This window comes from Pseudonaja textilis, chromosome Z, assembly GCF_049901715.1.
Source record: "Pseudonaja textilis isolate UNSWEBS1 chromosome Z, rPseTex1.2, whole genome shotgun sequence".
Taxonomy (NCBI): Eukaryota; Metazoa; Chordata; class Lepidosauria; order Squamata; family Elapidae; genus Pseudonaja; species Pseudonaja textilis.
Window position 1 is genome coordinate 129,570,189 of NC_142008.1, and position 19,012 is coordinate 129,589,200.

Genomic DNA, 19,012 nt, shown 5'->3' on the forward strand with positions numbered 1-19,012 from the left:
GAAAAGAAAGCAATTGGTGCCTCGGAACCGTTGGGGAGCCTGTGGCTCAGGACAGCCCCAATGCCAAAAGGGGATGCATCAGCGGCCAGGACTAGGGAGAGACGTTGATCGAACTGAACCAGGACCGCTTCTGAAGTGAGCAAGGCTTTAACTGATTTGAATGCATGGGCCTCCTTGGGTCCCCAGTGCCAGGGTGAGTCTTTATCTAGTAGCCTATGTAATGGTTCAGCGACAGATGCCTTGTGTGGGAGGAATGAGGCGTAAAAATTCAAAAGTCCCAGAAAAGCTTGTAGTTCAGTCTTGTTGGTAGGTGTGGGTGCGTCATGGATGGCCTTCACCTTGGATTCAATGGGATGGATGCCCGAGGCGTCAATCCTATAACCCAGAAAGTCCACCTGCCTAGTGGCGATGGCACACTTCTCCCTTTTGAGTTTGAGGCCATGCTGTCTGAACCTCTCTAGCACTGTCCTGACTCTCTGAATGAGCTGGGGCCGGTTCGTGGCTGAAACTAAAATGTCATCGAAGTAGGGGACCACTCCTGGGAGACCCTGGAGAATCCTCTCCATGAGTGACTGAAAAATGCCTGGGGCTACGCTGACCCCGAATTGGAGGTGCTTACATTTGAACGCTCCTCTGTGTGTGACTATAGTTTGTAATTCCGCTGTCTGTTCATCGACAGGGAACTGTTGGTATGCCTGGGACATATCTAACTTAGCGAAAATGGTGCCGGGTTCGAGAGTATGTAAAAGATGCTGGATAACGGGCACGGGTAGGCGCTGACCTGCAGATAGCGGTTGAGCGTGGTTTTGTAATCCGCACAAATTCTCAAACTGCCATCTTTTTTGAGTGGGGTGACTATGGGGTCTCCCATTTCGCGAAATCAGTGGGTTCTAGCACCCTTGTTTAAGTAGTTTGTCTAGTTCTGCGTCCAATTTTGGACGGATGGCAAAAGGCACCCCTACGGGGTTTTAAACGAAGAGGGGTTGCCTGGGGGTCAACTGAAAATGATATGGGGGTGCCCAGTAGCAAACCAGCTCATTGCTGAATACATCGGAAAATTCTGAAAATAGGGTATCTGCATCGGAAGTTGAGACAGCATGGATCCCGGTTACGCTAAGGCCGAGAGAAGGAAACCAATCAAGTCCCAATAGACTAGGGAGGTACCGTTAACTACCACTAGGGGCAGGTGGCCCTTAAAGGTTTGGAATTGCACAAGGAACTTGCCTTTCCCGAGGACAGGAATGTTCTTTCCCTGGTAGTCCCGTAGCGTCAGGTGGCATCTTTGTAGCTGTTTCCTTGACAGCCTGGGCTGGAGTCTCTTCAGGGTATCCCAGGAGATGATTGAGAGCGCGGATCCCGTGTCCACCTCCATCCTGCAGGGCTTACCTTCTAGGAAGACAGAAATTTTAATTTTATCAGGGTTAGGGAAGTATGGTTAGCGTGGTAGCAGGTATGGCAGTCCACTACTTGCCTTTGGGAGTTAGAAGGTGGTAGAGGTCTTTGAGGTAAGGATCGCCCTGCTTGGCAGACTCTAGCGATGTGACCCTTCTTTTGGCAGTTCAGGCAGATGGCGTTTCTGAACCTGCAGGATGCCCTAGGGTGGGAGCCTCCGAGGTTAGGCACATGGGAGGTTGCTTGGGGGTGAAGTTGTTTCTCTGCCCGCTCCTACGTGTGAAGGCTTCTGATGAATTAGGCGGTTAACGTCAGGACGCGCGTCTGTGGGGTCATCTTCGCTGATTACCTCTTCGGAATGGACAGTTTGCGTGCTGGGTTTGGATTGATTTCCCTGAATTTCAGCTGCTGACTGAGCCGAGAGCTCAGCAGCCAGGGCCTCCTCCATGGCTATGGCTAGAGTCAGGTCTTTCTTTGCCAGTAAACACCTTTGGAGTTTCAGATCTCTTACCCCACAGACGATCTGATCCAGCAGCATGTCTTCCAAATATTCTTTGAATCCGCAATGCAAGGCGGCTGTTCTCAGGGCGGCCACGTATTCGTTAATCGACTCCCCCTCTGTTTGCTTCCTGACCCTGAAGGCATACCTTCTGGCTATTTGAGACGGTTTGGGCGAATAGTGATTTGAAAGTATTTCCTGTAGCTCGTCCCATGGGATGCTTCTGATGGCGCGGGGCGCGACTAATGCTGTGGCTGTGTCGAAGACGGTGGCTCCGCAGTAACTCAGAAAATAGGACTTCTTCCTATGCTCCGCAGCGTCGGCTAGACCGATGGCGTCAAGAAAATGGCTGAATCGATTTCTGTAGGAGTCCCACGTCTCCTCGTTTGGTTTGAATGGAGGGAATGCTTGATTCGTGCTCATCGTGGAGAAGGAACAGGTTCATCTGTTTCAAAATGTTATTCGAAATCGTGCTCTTAAAAGAACGCGCTGCGGTTGTCTCTCTGGGCTGCTTAGCTCTTTTTTTGAAAAACGCGCTCTTGGTGAGCGTGGGCGGCCTTGGCTGCTGTGCCTGTGGCTCGTTTCAGCGAATCAGCTCTCACAGTATCAGGTTTTAATTTCGCGCTCTTTGCGAGCGTGGGGCGGCTGCGGTTACAGCGCCCTTGCTTTCTCTCTCTGTGACTACAGCTCTTTGTAAAAACGCGTCTGGCTAGCCTTCGACCATCCCACCTTCGTCGCCAGTGTTGTAGAGCGATGGTAAGGACGAGGCATGAGACCAGAGCGTACAAGTAACAGGCTTTATTGCTATGAATAAAGGGTTGTCGCGTCTGCTAGCTAACTCGCAGACCAGCGGGCGACAACGGGCTGGCTCTGCTCGACAGCCGGCTTATATAGCCGGCTGTCAAACGGAGCCAACCAATGGGAGCTGCTGGTGCTCCCGCTCAAACAGCGGACCTGGTTGGGAACTCCAACCAGTTCCACAGACATAACAGAAAGAAAGAGCTTTTTGTGGGAGAGGGACCAAGAAAATTGATGGCTGTCTCTCTGTCTGAAAGACAGACACTAACAAGCTAAAAGAGTGCCCACAGTTTCACTTTCCCTGAAAACTGCAGGGAAGACCCACAACAATGACTTATCATTAAAACGGGAGAACAAAAGGCATCTCTGCAGCAGCCAGACAAGGGTTGGGAAAAGGATGGAAATGCCTGTAGTTTTGTGCTAGCAAAAGGATAGTTTCACAAAGTCTCCTTTTGCCCCCAGATGTGGCAAGAGGGGAATACAGAAGTCCCCAATAAATATGAATTATTGGCTCCAGATCATCCAGTCACTCACACAAACAACACATACACACAATCAGCATGCTCTCTTAGTGTCTGCACTTCATTTTCAGTTGTGGAATCCTGCCCAACATGACCAAAAAGGGGACTAGTGCTGTGAGGGGCAAAAGTCTTTTTTTTTTTTTTTAGAAATATTACCGGTTTCAGAGGCTCATCACCTCATCAGGACATCCTGACAGGGAAATCTGCATGTCTATGGCAGGGTTGCATTTTTGTTTGTAGTGAATTACTGGGGTCATGCTCCCAGGAAACTGTAAATGGGGGCCAGAGTGAAAATGAAATTTCAGAGTTTAAGAGAATCTAACTCAGAGTCCGCTGAAGAACTAAATTTTAGTAAAGATTTCTTCTATCTCCTTCCAAGGAATACTTGACTTACAACCAATAATACTGAGCCAAAAAAATTTGTTGCTAGCCAAGGCAGTTATTGAGTTGTATCCCCATTTTATTGCTACAGTTGTTAAGCAAATCACTTCAGTTATTAAGTAAACCATGCAGTTCTTAAGCAAATCTGGATTTTTCTGTTGATTTTGCATGTTAGAAATCAGTTGGAAAGGACATAAATACATGCCAAGCGTCCAAAATTTGATCATGTCACCATGAGGATGCTATAACAGTCAGAGGCGATAAGTCACAAGTCCCTTTTTTCAGTGCCATTGTAACTTTGAATGGTCATTAAACAAATAGTCGTAAATTGAGGACTAACTGTAATGGGTTTCCCTTATAGCAGTGTTTCTTAACCTTGTTGGCTAGGGAATTCTGGGAGCTGAAGTCTAGACATTTTAAAGTTGTCAAGATTGAGAACCAATGCCTTATAGAAAGACAGATTCTGATTTAATATAAGGCAGAAAAACTCGTTAAAGGAATTTAAAGTAGGATGGAGAAGTCAATGATCTTGATTCCCTTTTCCTGGAGATATTCAGTTGGAAGATGGGTAGCTATCTATCTGGAATACTTTGATCTGGATTTGGGTTTAGCAGGAAGTTGAATTCACTGGCCTAAGTAACTTTTTCAAATTCTAAGATTTGACCTGAAATGTTTCCTTTACATTTAATTAACATTAAATATACTGTGTAGACATGTGTTGAATCATCCCTCTATTTAAAAATTACAATATACCGGACACTTTCTGGACACTTAACTATTCAGATGACACTCCAGTGTCCCATTCTATACAATGGATGAGGAAAAATAATTTTAACTGAGGCAAAAAGGGACTCACAGCAATCCTTGTTAGTCAAAAGAGAACTAATTCCCTACCTATCCATACTTTAGATGAAGGATGGGATTTTTTTGTGTGTGTTTTTTGTTTTGATATAATGGGATCCCTGGGCCTATTGTAACAAAAAAAAAAATTCCGCAGGCTGGCAAGCATTACAAGAATGTGTTTTAGGAATCTGGAGGTTTAGACCAAGCTGTCATTGATCGAAGAACAGATCAAGACGATAAAGGAAATGAAAAGCAACAGGACAGAAAGGTAGAAAAAGTGAGACTAATTGGGCCAGCATGAAAGCTGAAAACTAGGCTATGGCTTTAAAGATTCTCTAATCTCCTGAGCACCTAATAAAATTCCCCCACTGTCTGTCAAATGCCCTCCCCGGTCACCCCATATAATTGAGGAGATGGGGCACAGCTGGTGAGGTGAGACAGAAGTGACAAGTGTCATTCTAAAGTCCCAGAGGCTTCACCCACCCCCCAAAAGAAACGCTGAGTAAACAAGGCCGTAAGCAGGGGGTCTTTGTGGGGAGAAAAGAAACCTGCTGTAACAATCTTTTCTATTTTTTTTAGAAGGCCTCTAGCATCCACTAAAAAAAAAAAAAAATTGGTAGTGGCTTGGGTGGGTGACAGGTGAGGACAAAGGAGATACATCAGCCTCCATGGAGGAGGGAGAGTTAACCAGGAGACGTTTTAGGGTCTCATTAGCACAGTGTGACTTGCTGTCTCACCATGGAACCTGCTACTTAATTAGGTCTCCACTGGGACAGAGACAGCCAGATGTGTCACTCATTACTTCTGTGCCTGGGCTCTGTGACGAGAATCCTGGGTTTGGAAGAAGACAATAAGACTTTAGTGGGAGCAGAGGAATCCAAATTTCTCTTTAGAAAAGTAAGGGAGGGAACACTTAGAAGCAGATGGTACCTACGTTAGGGAATTGTCTGGAGGGAGTAAGACATCCAGGGGACAGAGGATGCGTGTGCCCTTCTAAAAGAGTTGCTACCACCTCACCAAGTTCCTACAGCTGAATTTCCTTTCATAAATTAAGTCTTTGATAACGTCTGTCTTACAAGATTGTCCTAAGAACAAGTATGGGAGGTAGCTCTCTATAGGAGAAAAGAGAGAGAGAGAGAGAGAGAGAGCAAGGGAAAATGGAGAGAAGAAAACTTGGAACGTGGAGAGAAAAAGCCAAACATATTTCGAATGTAATTCTGCCTCTGGGCACATCTAACCAATTTTTGTTTTAGTTCTTTTTTGGGTTTTTTTTTTTGGAGGGGTGGGGGAGGCTTGTTGTAGAATATAGGTAGTCCTCTACTTATAACCACAACTGGGACCAGAATTCCATTGCTAAATAAGTTGTGTTTTTTTTTAAGCGAGTCACACAGTTTACTTCCTTTTTGCCATGGTTAAATAAATCATTGCAGTTGTTAATTGAAGCCCATGGCATTAAATAAATTTGGTTTCCCCGTTGACACTGCTTGTTGGAAGCCAGCTGGGAAGGTCAAAAATGGTGACCCCCAGGGCCTGAAACCACCATAAGTTCTTGTTGATTGCTAAGTGCCTTAATTTTGATCCTGTGACATAGGGATGCTATAAATGTGAGGACCAATTGTAAGTCACTTTTTCAGTGCTGTTGTAACTTTCAATAGTTGCTAAATTAATGGTTTTAAGTCAAGGACTACCTGTAATTGGAAGTCTCTCTCCCCCTCTCTCACACACACACACACACTTTCTTTCTCTCTCCTCCCCTCCCTCTCAGTATATCCAGCCCTTCCTACAGTGGGCAATTTCTCTACCACACAACTAACCACCCCCCTACTAAACAACTCATAGCAGCAACTGGATGTTTCCAGTTGGTCCTGCATCAAATCAGATACTACCCACCCGCCCTTACAACACACTTCACCACAATGGCATTCCTCTCTTCAAACCAGAGCTTCCCCCTGGTGTTGGCTATCCTCCCATCTCCTGCAGTTACTATTGTCTTACCAATATCCAGCATGTTGCAGCAACAGTGAGCCCACCTTTTGGGCACAGCAAGAAGGAAGGGGCTTTGCTCTTCCCATCACTGTACCAATTCTATAATAACTCGCGTTGCCTTACAAGCCAGCCTATCTCGTTATAAATCAATGTCAGAATCTGAACCTGTCTGTTGGAAAGCTGGTGAAGCTCATTTCAGAGATGACAGGGGTCACAAATTATTTTTCAGGGATCTGCTTTACCTGTGGTCTATAAATTGCATTTGATCTTCTGCCAATTTTCCCTCTCTTTGGTTAGGCTGACCAAACGAAAACAGATATCCACATGTATGCAGAAACGCACGTTGCTCGCTCCTCTCCTGCCACTTATAGATTCGGCCTCATAAGGGATTATACTTAATGCAGTTATGCAAAGCCATTACAGAGGTTTCACCTGGGTAGGGGTCTGATTAAAGAGAAATGAAAGTAGCAGCAGACTCCAGAAACCCAGTTAATCACAGGTGGCAGACAATGGCCAGACAGGTCATGTGCCAGATTTGCAATGAGATCCTTCTTTTCCAGTTTGCTTCAGCAAACCCATTAGCACAGGAGTGTTAAGCAGAAACAGCAAAAGGACATTTGTAGCACCATTTCCTTGAAACCTCCTGGATGGGCAGGTTAACACCTCAAAGGCTGTATCATATAGCCCCAGAATCCCTAAGCAAAAGATCCTTTCATAGGAGACTTTGGAGAAGTCCATGAAGAATGGTATCAGTGAACTAGATTACCCCCTCCACTTCCATTAACCGTAAATCGCAAAGCCCCATCTAGATCAGGTTTCTGGTAATTGGCCAAAATATCTCCATTCATTCCTTAACATGCAGGTTTCCAACCTAGTGATCAGTAGGCTCTTTGCTTGTAACAAGTCAAGATTCTCAGAAACCCCCAGACCCATTTATATGTCAGTGCATCTTGAGTTATCTCAGCCTGGAATCTTCCCTGGGAATTCTCAGAGATCTACACAGCCTCAAAAAGTATCCAAGTCCTGCCTGCCCCCAATGCTGCCTACCTCCCCATAATATCATCATGAGATACTATATATTGAGAAACACCCATGGATTTGAACCCATATCTCATGGGCAAACCTAATCCTCTAATTCACCCCTGATTTGGCAGAATGAGCAGGCCACCTTGGAAAACAAAGGGTTGGAGTAGATTGGAAATGAGATTTTTATTATGTTTGCATCTTAGCCTGTCTTGTGTTGCCCGAAGTGATCTGCTATCCTGGCACCACACTTGAAGTAAGATTTAATGCCCAAGCCTGATGGTTTCTGTATACCGTAAGAAGCTTTATATCAAAATATATTTTATTCTTTATACTGTTTGCATCTTCTACAATGGTCTGAGAATCAATTAGCAAACTTCCTCAAACCCCAAAATAAGATACCCAGCCCTAATCTACATTTCAAAGGATAAGGTCTGCAAACACAACCGGAATTAATTAAATTAGATCTCCTAGAGGAACTGGATGCTCATAAGAATAAACATATCTACATATACACATATCAAGTGTCATCCTAGAATCAGCACATAGACACTTTCACACCCTGGATAAGCTCCTCCTATAAAAAATCTGCTGCTGTACCCCATTTCTCAGCAGCCTACCCCTATAAAAGCATTTCTTATTTCTTCACAGCTGTCTGGATCTCAACTTATTCTTGTGCAACCTCAAGTTATTCTTCTGACAATACCAAAATATCTCTTTCTGTAGCTCTCATACAAGGACTGAAACTAAAATTGCAACCAAAACTGAGCTAGACCTAGGGAAAAGCCCTACATTTTTGGAGGGAAAATGTTTGGAAAAACCCAGCTAATGGCAGCATGAGCTGAGCTGAACTTAGCTGACCTTAAAAAAAATCTAAATAGGATCAGACCTGGATAATACATGGAGGAAGATCACCAGAAAATCTCAGGTCATATGCTAGATGACAAGTTGAAAAAATATTCTGGGGAACACGGAAACAAATCCCTTACATTTTCTGCTGAGAAAATTAATGGCTGCCAATATGAACTGGAGAAAACCTTTACCTTATCTTGGGGCATTTTTCAGTACACCCAAAGTGAGGCTACAGGACAAGATTCTGATGGAGATTTGAGCTTCAGATGCTTGCCTTTGCTCAGTTCCCTCAACGCCTCCAGAAACAGGTGTCAGCACGCAGATTCTCTAACCAAAATATCACACTCACACATAGGCACGTACCCAAACACACACCAGCTTCTATGCAAGATGCTTTCCACCAAAAACCTACCCTGCTCTTGCTTCCCCACAATAAACAGCCCTGGGGGCGGGTGTGAAAATGTTTCCAGGAATAGCAGCCAAAGACAGAAATGTGCCATGAAAATTTCACATGTGGACAGTCGGTGCGTGGCTGAACAGGGACTCGGAGCGCAGGGAGGCCAGAAGGGAGCAGGGTTGGCAAAGTTGGACATGAAATCATCATTTTGAGAGATTCCCTATTGCTCCCTCCGCATCAGCCTGCCACAGTTCCAAATGCCAGGTATGTCGTGTGGACCGGCTGGGACAGAAACAAAATGTCACTTGCCACTTAAGCGGCAGCTGCATTTTAATCAGGCCGCTAATAATACGAAAGAGACATCTCAAGATTGTCCTTTCTTCCCACTTCCGCCTGCCATCTACAGCAGGGCTTGGGCGGGGAGCGGGGTATCTCGGTTTGAGGAGGGGATAAAAAGTTAGGGTTCAAGACCATTGGCACAGAGACCCCCCACTCCCCATCCCTTTGACTTCTTGTCTGCTTAATTAAACTCACAGCACTCCAGTCCCCCTCTTCCTTTACAATTTGACAGATAGCGGAGAAAATTAATGGCTGGAGAGGGAATTAAATTGATCCTTCTTCTCACTGCGGCTGGGTGACAAATCTACAGATAGATTCCAGAGTTGTCTGTCTGCGATGTTAAGAGACCACTGCAGCCACCGCCAGACAAGGTGGCTGGGAGTGAAATGATCCAGTGCCCCTAGAGGGGAAGACCCCCCAAACCTTACTTTGTCACTGCTTTTTCACGCATATCCAGGGCCCCCTTTTCATTTCTCCAGGAGTGCTGGTGTAAATGTAGTTAATGCAAGCTTCCGTCTGAACAAAAGGGGATGCAATGTACAGCTGACTCAAGCAATGTTTTTCATTTACTTTTTTTTTTAATCCACAACTATAAATTTTTTAAATGTACCACAGAAAAGATATGAGCTTTATTGGATGGACTAAAATCATTTGATTTCAGGGAAATGGGGTCATCCAGCTCTCTTTGGGAGACTCCCAAGCAGGGCATGTAATTAATCACACGTGCAATGCACACACACACACACACACACACACACACACACACACACAAGTAATAAGTAGCTATCACAACTATGAGCCATAGTAATTTATTTTTTATTTATTAGATTTTTCCCACTTTTATTATTTTATACGTATCACAAGGCAGTGAACACACATAATACACCTTCTTCCTTCTCCCCGCCAAAATAAAAAACCCTGTGAGATTAATTGTGCTGAGATGGACTGGCCCAAAATCACCCAATTGGCTTTCATGCCTAAGGTTGGACTAGAATTCACCGTCGCCTGGTTTCTAGACCTTAACCATTAGGTCAAACTGGCTCTCTGTAAATAAATACAGTAAATAGTTATGCTCCATAAATGGATCGAAACCTCTTTGTCTAAGTGGGCAGCCTTAATTCTGCCTTGTGGAACTAAGTGTCATTATTTGAGTGTGTGCAGTGTGAAGTCATTCTTTTATCACTTTGCAGTTCTTACTTTTTAAAAAATGTCCAACTATACAAAAATAGCATGCTGCTTCCTTAGAAATAAGGACTTTCAGCCAAGCAGTACTTTAACTTCTGTTGATTCAGTCTGTTGGAGGAAAAGTTGATTTGGCCACAGAAACAAATATACATGCACGGACTTGTTCCAGAAATGAGCTGAAGAATTTTCTAGGGGATGTAATGATACAAAGAGTCATATCATTAAACTCACACGCCCATATATACAAAATATTGCTGACATCCACACACATAAAAATCTTAATATAAAATAAAAAACTTGACCCCCCCAAAAATGTCATGCCCCTGTCGGAGTCTGAATCTGAGGAGGAAGACGAACAGCTGACAGGGAGCGGGAGTGTGGCTCCGTTGACTGTGGAGAAAGCTGGGGAAGGCAGTCAGGCTGGGCAGAGCAGGGGAGAGGTAGTTCAGAGGAGGACCCAGGCCCACCCCCTCTCATCCTAGGGCACGCAGGGAGGAATGGAGAAGAGAGCAACATGGGTTCTGTGGCTTATGGGGGAGGAAAGGGCCCTGATTCCCTTTATTAGGCACACTTAGGAAGAGAGTTTAAAAGTGTTGCAAGCTGAGAGCAGCGTCTGCTGGGAACAAACATGAGTTTATCTTGTGTTCACTGTGGTTATCTGCGTTCCTGGAATCCTCCTAACCGGGTTGATTTACTGCCATTCCTTCACTCTGGAACTCCTTCTCTTGCCCTGCCAGATTAATTACCTCATCTTGCCTTGATTGGACTTATAATTAAAGTTTTTATTGACAATGTTTTGGACTTGAATCTCCTCAGCCTCAGGCTGTTCCTGGGATAGTTTTTTCTCCAGACTAGAAGGTAACCAGGACATTGGGGGCAAAATTGGAGCTAATAAAGGGACTCTTATTATTTGACTGCATTATTTGACTGTATTGCCTGACACACTCCAGGTCATCACAAAATATCTCAATTTCCAAGGTTTGTTTATTCAGATCTTTGTATTCTGAGATGAATTTCATGTCCAGTTATTCTAGGCCAGTGTTTCTCAACCTTGGTAGTTTTAAGATGTGTGGACTTCAACTCCCAGAATTCCCTAGCCAACCATGCTAGCTAAAGAATTCTGGGAGTTGAAATCCACACATCTTCAAGCTATTAAGGTTGAGAAACACTGCCTAAATAGCAGGTCCCATGATTGTCTTAGTAGGGATTGTGGGTATCACAACCCAGTCATATGTTCTCTAATGAGTTGATTGGTGTATACAGATTGATTTATATTACTTTTTTTAGAAGTGATTTAAAACTTCATCTCATTAATGCTTTGTTAATTGTCTAAAAAAGGAACCCTCAGTGAAAACAAACTATCGTGGGAGCCCCCAATGTTCATTGATACATAAAACATATCTGCCTATTTTATATATCCATTATTAGTTTTTGTAATAATTATTATTAGATTTTTATCCCCCCAATATTACTTTATAAGTAACTTTTAAGGTGGCAAACATGCATACTAATACCGCTTCCCCCTCCTATTTTCCCCACAACAAACCTGTGAGGTAGATTGAGCTAAGAGAGAAGGATTAGGCTCATGTCACCCAGCTGGCTTTTATACCTAAGTTGGGACTAGAACTCACAACTTCCTGGTGATTGGCACAAAGTCACTCAGATGGCTTTCTTGTCTAAAGTAAGACGAGACCTGGTGATTGACCCAAAGTTACCCAGCTCGGTTTCATGCCTAAACCAGAACTCTCCTAGTTTCTAGATCTACATCATACTGAGGACAAGGACTTTGCTCAACTATTGTAAAGTTTGGAAGGTTTGGGGCATATTGCCCACTTATTTCAGAACCCAGGCCTAAGAGCAAATTCAAAGGTTGGGCTCTAATTAAGCCTTACTTATCTACCAACTTGAGGGGGTAGATTCCAGTCCACCCTGCCAGGCCCAAGGCAGGTTTATATGTTTGACTAACACTCAAAATGTCATTCAATAGCATATGCAGCATCACAAACATTTCCTGGTTTGGAGTAGGTCCAGGACAATGTTGCCATAGTAACCGGAGGAAGGAGGGGGGGCGAGCGGAAAAACTTCAATGCCCCACACTCAAGGGAAGTGATGATACTGTGCAGCTTCAAATGTTTTTGTTTTGATTCTGGAAATTCTCCTTCATAGCGAACGGAAGAAATAACAGCCAGCAGGGAGCAATTATGACCCTTTATGACTGGGGAACCCTAGTTGGAGCCTTAAGGAAATGTTGCAGAAGAGTTGTCGACCCCATCATATATGGAGTTTATGCTAACTCCTGGAAAGCCACTTATTGGAATAGAAAAAGGGTTTCTTGGGCTCAGTTAAGCTCATTGTAAGACTTTTCTGACCATCTTTAAACCTGACATCTCTTTTTAAAAATCTTGTTTAATTACAGTGCCAAACACATTAGAAACAGGAAGAACTTGTACCCACATAGCATTTCTAGATAAACCTACACTCCAGCAGAAGTAAAAAATAATAATTTCCTGTTGTAAGAAACCAAGCGATTTACTTTTAATCAGTTCTGCCCAAGTCATCCTCTCTCTCTCTCTCTCTCTCTCTCTCTCCTCTTACACATACACACATACATACACACTTTCTAGTATCTGCACATTTCCACACACACTTATTTCCCCCTACAGACCTCTTTGGAAATACCCTTCATCTCTTTTCATCTATAGCATGTTCCAGTCTATTTTCCTCTTTTTTTTCAAAACCTCCTTATTAACAATATCACCTTATATAATCTGTATAATACAATTGTTATATTATGTAACTTCATAATCATAGAAATGCATTCTATTCTACTCTACTCTATTCTACTCTATTCCCTTATTCTGCCCTGTATTATCCCTTGCACTTATGGATATGCCTTCAACCATGTTTTGAGAGTAGCTTTTTTTTTTTTTTTGCACCCACCTTAAGCCCAAGGGATATGACAGAAGTATTTAATAATTCATTGTTCTTTATACTCTCATCTTTCTCATGCTCTCTTTAGGAGAAAGAATGAGCAAAGCTTAAAATATATACCTCTCTCTGTCCAATTAAAACTGCAGAGGAGAAATTTTTTTATCATTATTCCCCCAAGGCACACATGCACACACCTAAATCTCGCCTCAATCTTGGTAGTTGATTTACTCATGCTAGCCTCGGATTACTTCTCTCTCACGCCCTCTCTCTTTTCTTTTCTTTTTCTTTTTCTTTTTTGCTACGGCTGAGTACACACACAAAGTCTAATAGTTCCGCCTATTATCCTCTAATCTAATCTATGTATTCCATATCAGATCTCTGCACCGTCCCCCTCCCATTCTCAATAGAAACAATAGTCTCCACCTCTCGACTGCAACCCCCCTTCCCTTGTGCGCTCTTTCTCTCTCTCTCTCTCTCCTCTCTCTCTCTCTTTCTCTCGCTCGTTCTCTCGAAGTCCGTGGGATCCCCAATCGATCCCCTCCGCTCCGCTCATTCCTTGCATCGTCTTCTCCTCACTGGAACCTGTTGACAGGATCTGCATCCAGGTAAGAGAGAGGGGGGACGGGGGGAGTCCCGTGGGACCGAGTGGGAGAAGGGGGTGAGTGTGCAGCCTTTGGAGGAAAAGGGGGTGGTGAAGATAGTTGCAGGGTGCAACTTGAGGAGAGACAAAAATGTGGGGGTCACAATCTGGCAGAGTTTCCAAAAAGGCAGAGACTTGGCAGAGTTGTTCGGCGGGTGATATTCGGGAGATGGGGGAAAGGCTGAGACAAGTTGTGGGAGGCTGCTATGGGGCCGAAAAGGGAATTTGGGGGGCAGTGGCAAGAATGTGGAGGTGAATGGAGTGAAGATAGGAGGATATTAGGATAGAAAGCAATCCAAACCTGCTTTTTTAAAGAATAAGAGGCATCTGTGGTGTAATCTGGGAAAGAGGAGGACATCAGTTGTACAGATGTGGGATATTCAGGGGAAAAGTTGGGGTGCAATCAAGGGTGTCAAGATTCAGAGATGGCTAAATTGATTCCTGTGATGGGAATCAATGCGGAGGGCAATTCTGGGAAGCTATGAAACTGATTGAGAACTGGTGGACTGAAGCATGGTTGGTTCAAGAAAATACCTTCATGCAGACCTCTCTTCCCTTCCCCCTCCCTCTATTTTTTTTTTAAAAAAAACACCATTTCAATTCAGCAAATTCATCCTGTGACTATTGTTTAAGAAAACTAATTCACGTAAAATAAGCCTCAGGCCAATACTAATTTCAAAATATACTGCTCTATTAAAATGTCATTAAGTGTCCAACAGAGAGAAATTCCTAATTCACTTATAATCATCTCACCATCGCTAAAAATTGGGGAGGGGGAGGAAGAGAGAGGCCAGTGCTGCAAAACATGTTTTAATTGGAGTTTGAAATTTTGTTGACTGACATTCCATTTCTCATGTTGCATTGATCTAACAAACCTTTGATTTCATGCCTGTTTTGCCCTTTTTCTTCTTGTTTTTATTTAAATGCAGCTATCTCTACTCAGAAATAAACCTCACCTCAGTGAATTCAGTGCAACTTGATTCCTATAAAGTGGCTAGACCACTGCAGTCTTGTAGCGCACCAGGCTATTTCAAACAATACAGTTCGGATGTTTATGATTTTTTTTAAAAAAAAAATCTGTCGTCAGTTTTGTTCACTGCAACAACATCCTAACTTTTTTCACCTGCTTGCCACAAAGGAAATGGGAACCATGATTTTGAAAAGAATGGGTTTGACAGTATTAACAATATTTCAGCAGCAATATCTGTTGAAATATTTTCTGTTAGGAGAAAGAGTGTCAGAATTGCCAAAGAGATCAAAAGGAAATCTATAAAATAATCATTCATTTCATTCACCCAAACAGGGAAAGTTTCTGCAAATTTCGAAACAGCCAGAAAAGGGTCCCCAGCCCAAATTTTAGGAAGTCAGGAAGTGACTCACAGAATGGACCAGGAGAAACTGGGGTGGGGAGAAATAAATGTTTGAAAAACCATGGAGTTTGGTTCAGAAAAATATAAGCAAAAAAAGTAAAGGATTTGGGTCCCTTCCATACAAGAAACAGCAAATGAGTGTAGTAATGTTATGTAAAACATAAAAAGATAAGTGGAGATAGAATCACTAGGTTAATCTCCTCATTTATTCAATTTTTTTTAATGTAACATTTCCTACATGCATTAATGTATTAGCTTTTTCCTATAGATAAAGGTCTGTAGATTTTAGATTTACATTTGCAATAGAAAAAATAAAAACATCTTATTTTCCCAAAGTCATCATTCAGAATAGAAAAATGAAGGTGCTTTTTTAATGTGACTTATGACATCTACTGATGGAATTGACTGATACAGAATGTAGTAGTGACTTGGGGCATATATAGGAATACAGCAATGTTGTGGAGATAACACACTTTTGAGGAGAACCATAGACTTCTTCTTTGGTAGTAAATTTAAGTGATGAGTTACTGAGAGGACTCCAGCTAAAGTAAGTTACTAAGGACTAAATGCAATCTGTTAGTAGACTGGGAAGAATCCTAAAATGTTGAAACACAAAACAAGGGAAATGAACAAGCACAAGCATGCTTAAAAATATTGCAATGAGTCTGGACAGCTCTTTAGGAAGCCCACAATTCTACCAAATGAATTCTCAGTCATCATGTGAACTCTGTATACTGTACCATGCCTTACCAGCCATTTTCTGCAGCACATCTGTTTCTGAATACAAGGGGTTCTCATCACATAGTCAACATAGAGTAAATAGCCTTAGGCTGTTAGGCTGTTTGACACAGCCAGTTTCCTATGGTTTAGCCCATGTTTCTCAACCTTGGCTGTTTTCACATGTGTGGACTTCAACTCCCAGAATTCCACAGCCAGTTGAAGTCCAAACATCTGAAAAGAGCTAAGGTTGAGAAACCCAGTCTAACATCAAGGTTATCATGATTAAGAGAGGTGCATTTCTTACCTGGAAAGTATCAATTTTTCCTGCCAGAGTTTTTTTTCCTGAAACCTACCTGAGATACCCTATAAAAAAATAACGAAATGTTAATCTCAAAGTTTAAACATTGGTTATTTCTCCTGTGACACGGTAATAGATATTTCTTGTCTACTACAAATTATAGTTCACCATCACAAACAGAAATACTTGCTCATACAAGGGAATTTTTTTTGTTTCCTTTAAAAATAATGCCTAATTGGATTTCTCAATTCTTCTGACAACAAAGAAATCTTTGCCTTGCCTTTTGCCTCCCTGCAAAGTAGCAAATTTGACCTGCCAATCATTCTAGTTTAGAGGGAGAATTAATCATATTTATTTGGTCAATGACAAGCAAAATTTAAAAGTACAAAAACCAGTGTGAAGCAAATGAATGCAATAATATACTAACAAGTAGCAAAATAAATCAACGTAGTATAATATTCACTCCTCTATTACTATGTTAATACAGTTCTTACCTAGATGATAAATCTAAAACATCAATATGTACAAAATAAAAATAAAAACTATATATCCCCTAACCATTCATCAAACAACCAGCTACTTTGGTTTAGTGATTAAGGTTCTAGACTAGAAAGTGGGAGATCATGAGTTCAAGTTCTGTTTTAGCCATGAAGCCAGTGGAGCAATTTTGGGCCAGTCCTTCTCAGCCCAATCAACATCACAGGGTTGTTGTTGAGGGGAAAATAGGAAGAGGAAGGTGTGTTAGATATGTTTGCCACATTGAATTATTTGTAAAAATAATAAAGGCAGAATGTAAATAAACCAATATCAAGACGTATCAAACCTGAAGTATTACTTAAAACAAAGATAATTCTGTCTTTAGCTAATTATATCTTGCTTTCATTGCAGCAACATAAAATTTAACTGCTTCCCAAGTAACGAATGGTCTTAAATCTTGAAGGAGAAGGTTCATGTAAAATTTATCTGGTCTTGCTGGGAATTTACGAATTAGGAGTACAGGGTAGATTGACCTGATGCCTCTATAAAATTTATAACATAATAAGGACTCTGTGAGGGAAATAGGCAACTTAAAAATGTGATAGGTGAGAGAGAAATGAGAGAGAGAGACAGGGAGAGAAAAGGAGAGAAAGAATGTGTGAGATTATTTCAACTTCTTTGTCACCACATGGGCAAATCTTTAAAAGTTTACATACAGTAACCAAAACATTAGGCTGCATTTTAAAGTTTCCCATTTCTGGAGATGTTTGATGCCACTTATTAAGAACATACCAGACACGTATTTCCTTGAGAATCAAGCCCAGTGGGTTTTATTCAAGCAAATTTGCCTAAGGCAGCTTTGCATACCAACATACAACTGAGTGTAGAAATAAAAGATGAAAATTAATGAGTGAATTTTTCTCCCCTTTCAGCACAGCCGACTGCTCCTCCAATGACTGTCCGCCGTGGAGATCGTGCACCGGTTCCTATCCGAGAGCACATGGCCATCGATGTATCCCCAGGACCGATACGACCCATTGCCCAAATTTCAGCTTACTTTCCTCATCCTGGGTTGGAAGGGGTGCTGACGACACAAGATAAGATAAGGGGTGAAGGAACAACTGTACCCGCAGGAACTGGGGAAGGAGAATCTACTGAAGGATATGATTCTGATGAGAACAGTAAGTATAATTCCCCTGTCTGTAGAGAAGACATGAGTTTTGATCAAACTATCTTTTAATCCAAAAGAAAACAGCTGGCTACATCGCACATTCCATGCAGATTCCCTTTCATTGACTGTCACTTCACATATCAACTTCTTCTCTTCCTATATTTTAAGATAGAGACTACTTCAACGCAAATCCCACATATAGATGCTTGACAGCTGGCAGTTGGATTTGTACATTGTTCTACATGCCATACAATATGTTTGTTTGATTTTGACTTAGCAGAATGTGTGAACTAACTCACTAATGGTTTGTTCAACTAATGTAATCACAACCATTGTGGTTTGCCAGCCAAGGTTTATGACTTAGCAAGATGTATGATCTAAGTCACTATAGTTTGTTTAATAATTCAAACAAGTCAAAGAACGATGTGCAAATAGAACCAGCAGGTCTGCCTCATATTACTCTCATCTACTCAGTCATATTTAGATTTTTTTTTCCTCACACACTTACAAAGGCATATTAAAGTTTTGTGAATGCCCATCCAGAGGCTCATCCTTCACTTTAGTGTCAATGTCTAACCAGGCTGACATCCATATTCTCTCAAATGCTGTCTTATGCAAACAATATGTTTGTCGTAAACAAGTCTGTCTTACAAAACAGTTCTCAAAAATATGGACAATTGAATCTTCACTGATTGATTAGGTGCCATTGACTCAGCAGTAGTTCCTGTCACAGCGGAAAAAATGTTCATCGTCTCAACTTGTCTCTAACAGAAACTCATAATTCTTCAAGGAATATTCACTGGAGGTTTTTAAGAGGAGATTGGATAGCCATTTGCCTGGAATGGCATAGAGCAGGGTCAAACTTGGCAACTTTAAGACTTCCAACTCCCAGCATTCCCCAGCCAGCTGTGCTTGGAGACCCCTGGTATAGGATCAGCCAGGGGGTTGGATTAGAAGACTTCCAAAGTCCCTTCCAACTCTGTTATTCTGTATCCGTATATCCTTGTTCCCACCTCCAACCATCATTTCTATCGTTTTCCCCTTCTTTCTTTCTCAATCCTATCTGGAATACTTTATCTAAATCCACCATCACTTACATGACCTGCCCAAAGTGAGATTTTGGTCTTCTAAAGAGGTACATTTCTCAGGTGCACCTCCTTCAAAACATTCATCCACATACACTGTTCAC

At 42.2% G+C, this 19,012-nt stretch overlaps 1 protein-coding gene across 3 annotated transcripts in view; it reads left to right on the plus strand.

Annotated features, from left to right (window-relative positions):
• Window positions 1-13,235: 13,235 nt before the first annotated feature.
• DOC2A (double C2 domain alpha) overlaps window positions 13,236-19,012 on the plus strand; it is a 34,389-nt gene continuing 28,612 nt past the window's right edge. For 2 of the 3 annotated variants that reach the window (XR_015740427.1, XM_026711909.2), the window contains exons 1-2: window positions 13,236-13,752; window positions 17,585-17,833. Coding sequence is in view for 2 of the 3 variants with exons in the window: in XM_026711909.2 (XP_026567694.1) it covers window positions 17,605-17,833 (229 nt within the window). In the remaining variant the exon portion in view is untranslated. The remainder of the gene's footprint in view (window positions 13,753-17,584; window positions 17,834-19,012) is intronic. The other variant, XM_087918294.1, reaches the window with a different exon arrangement.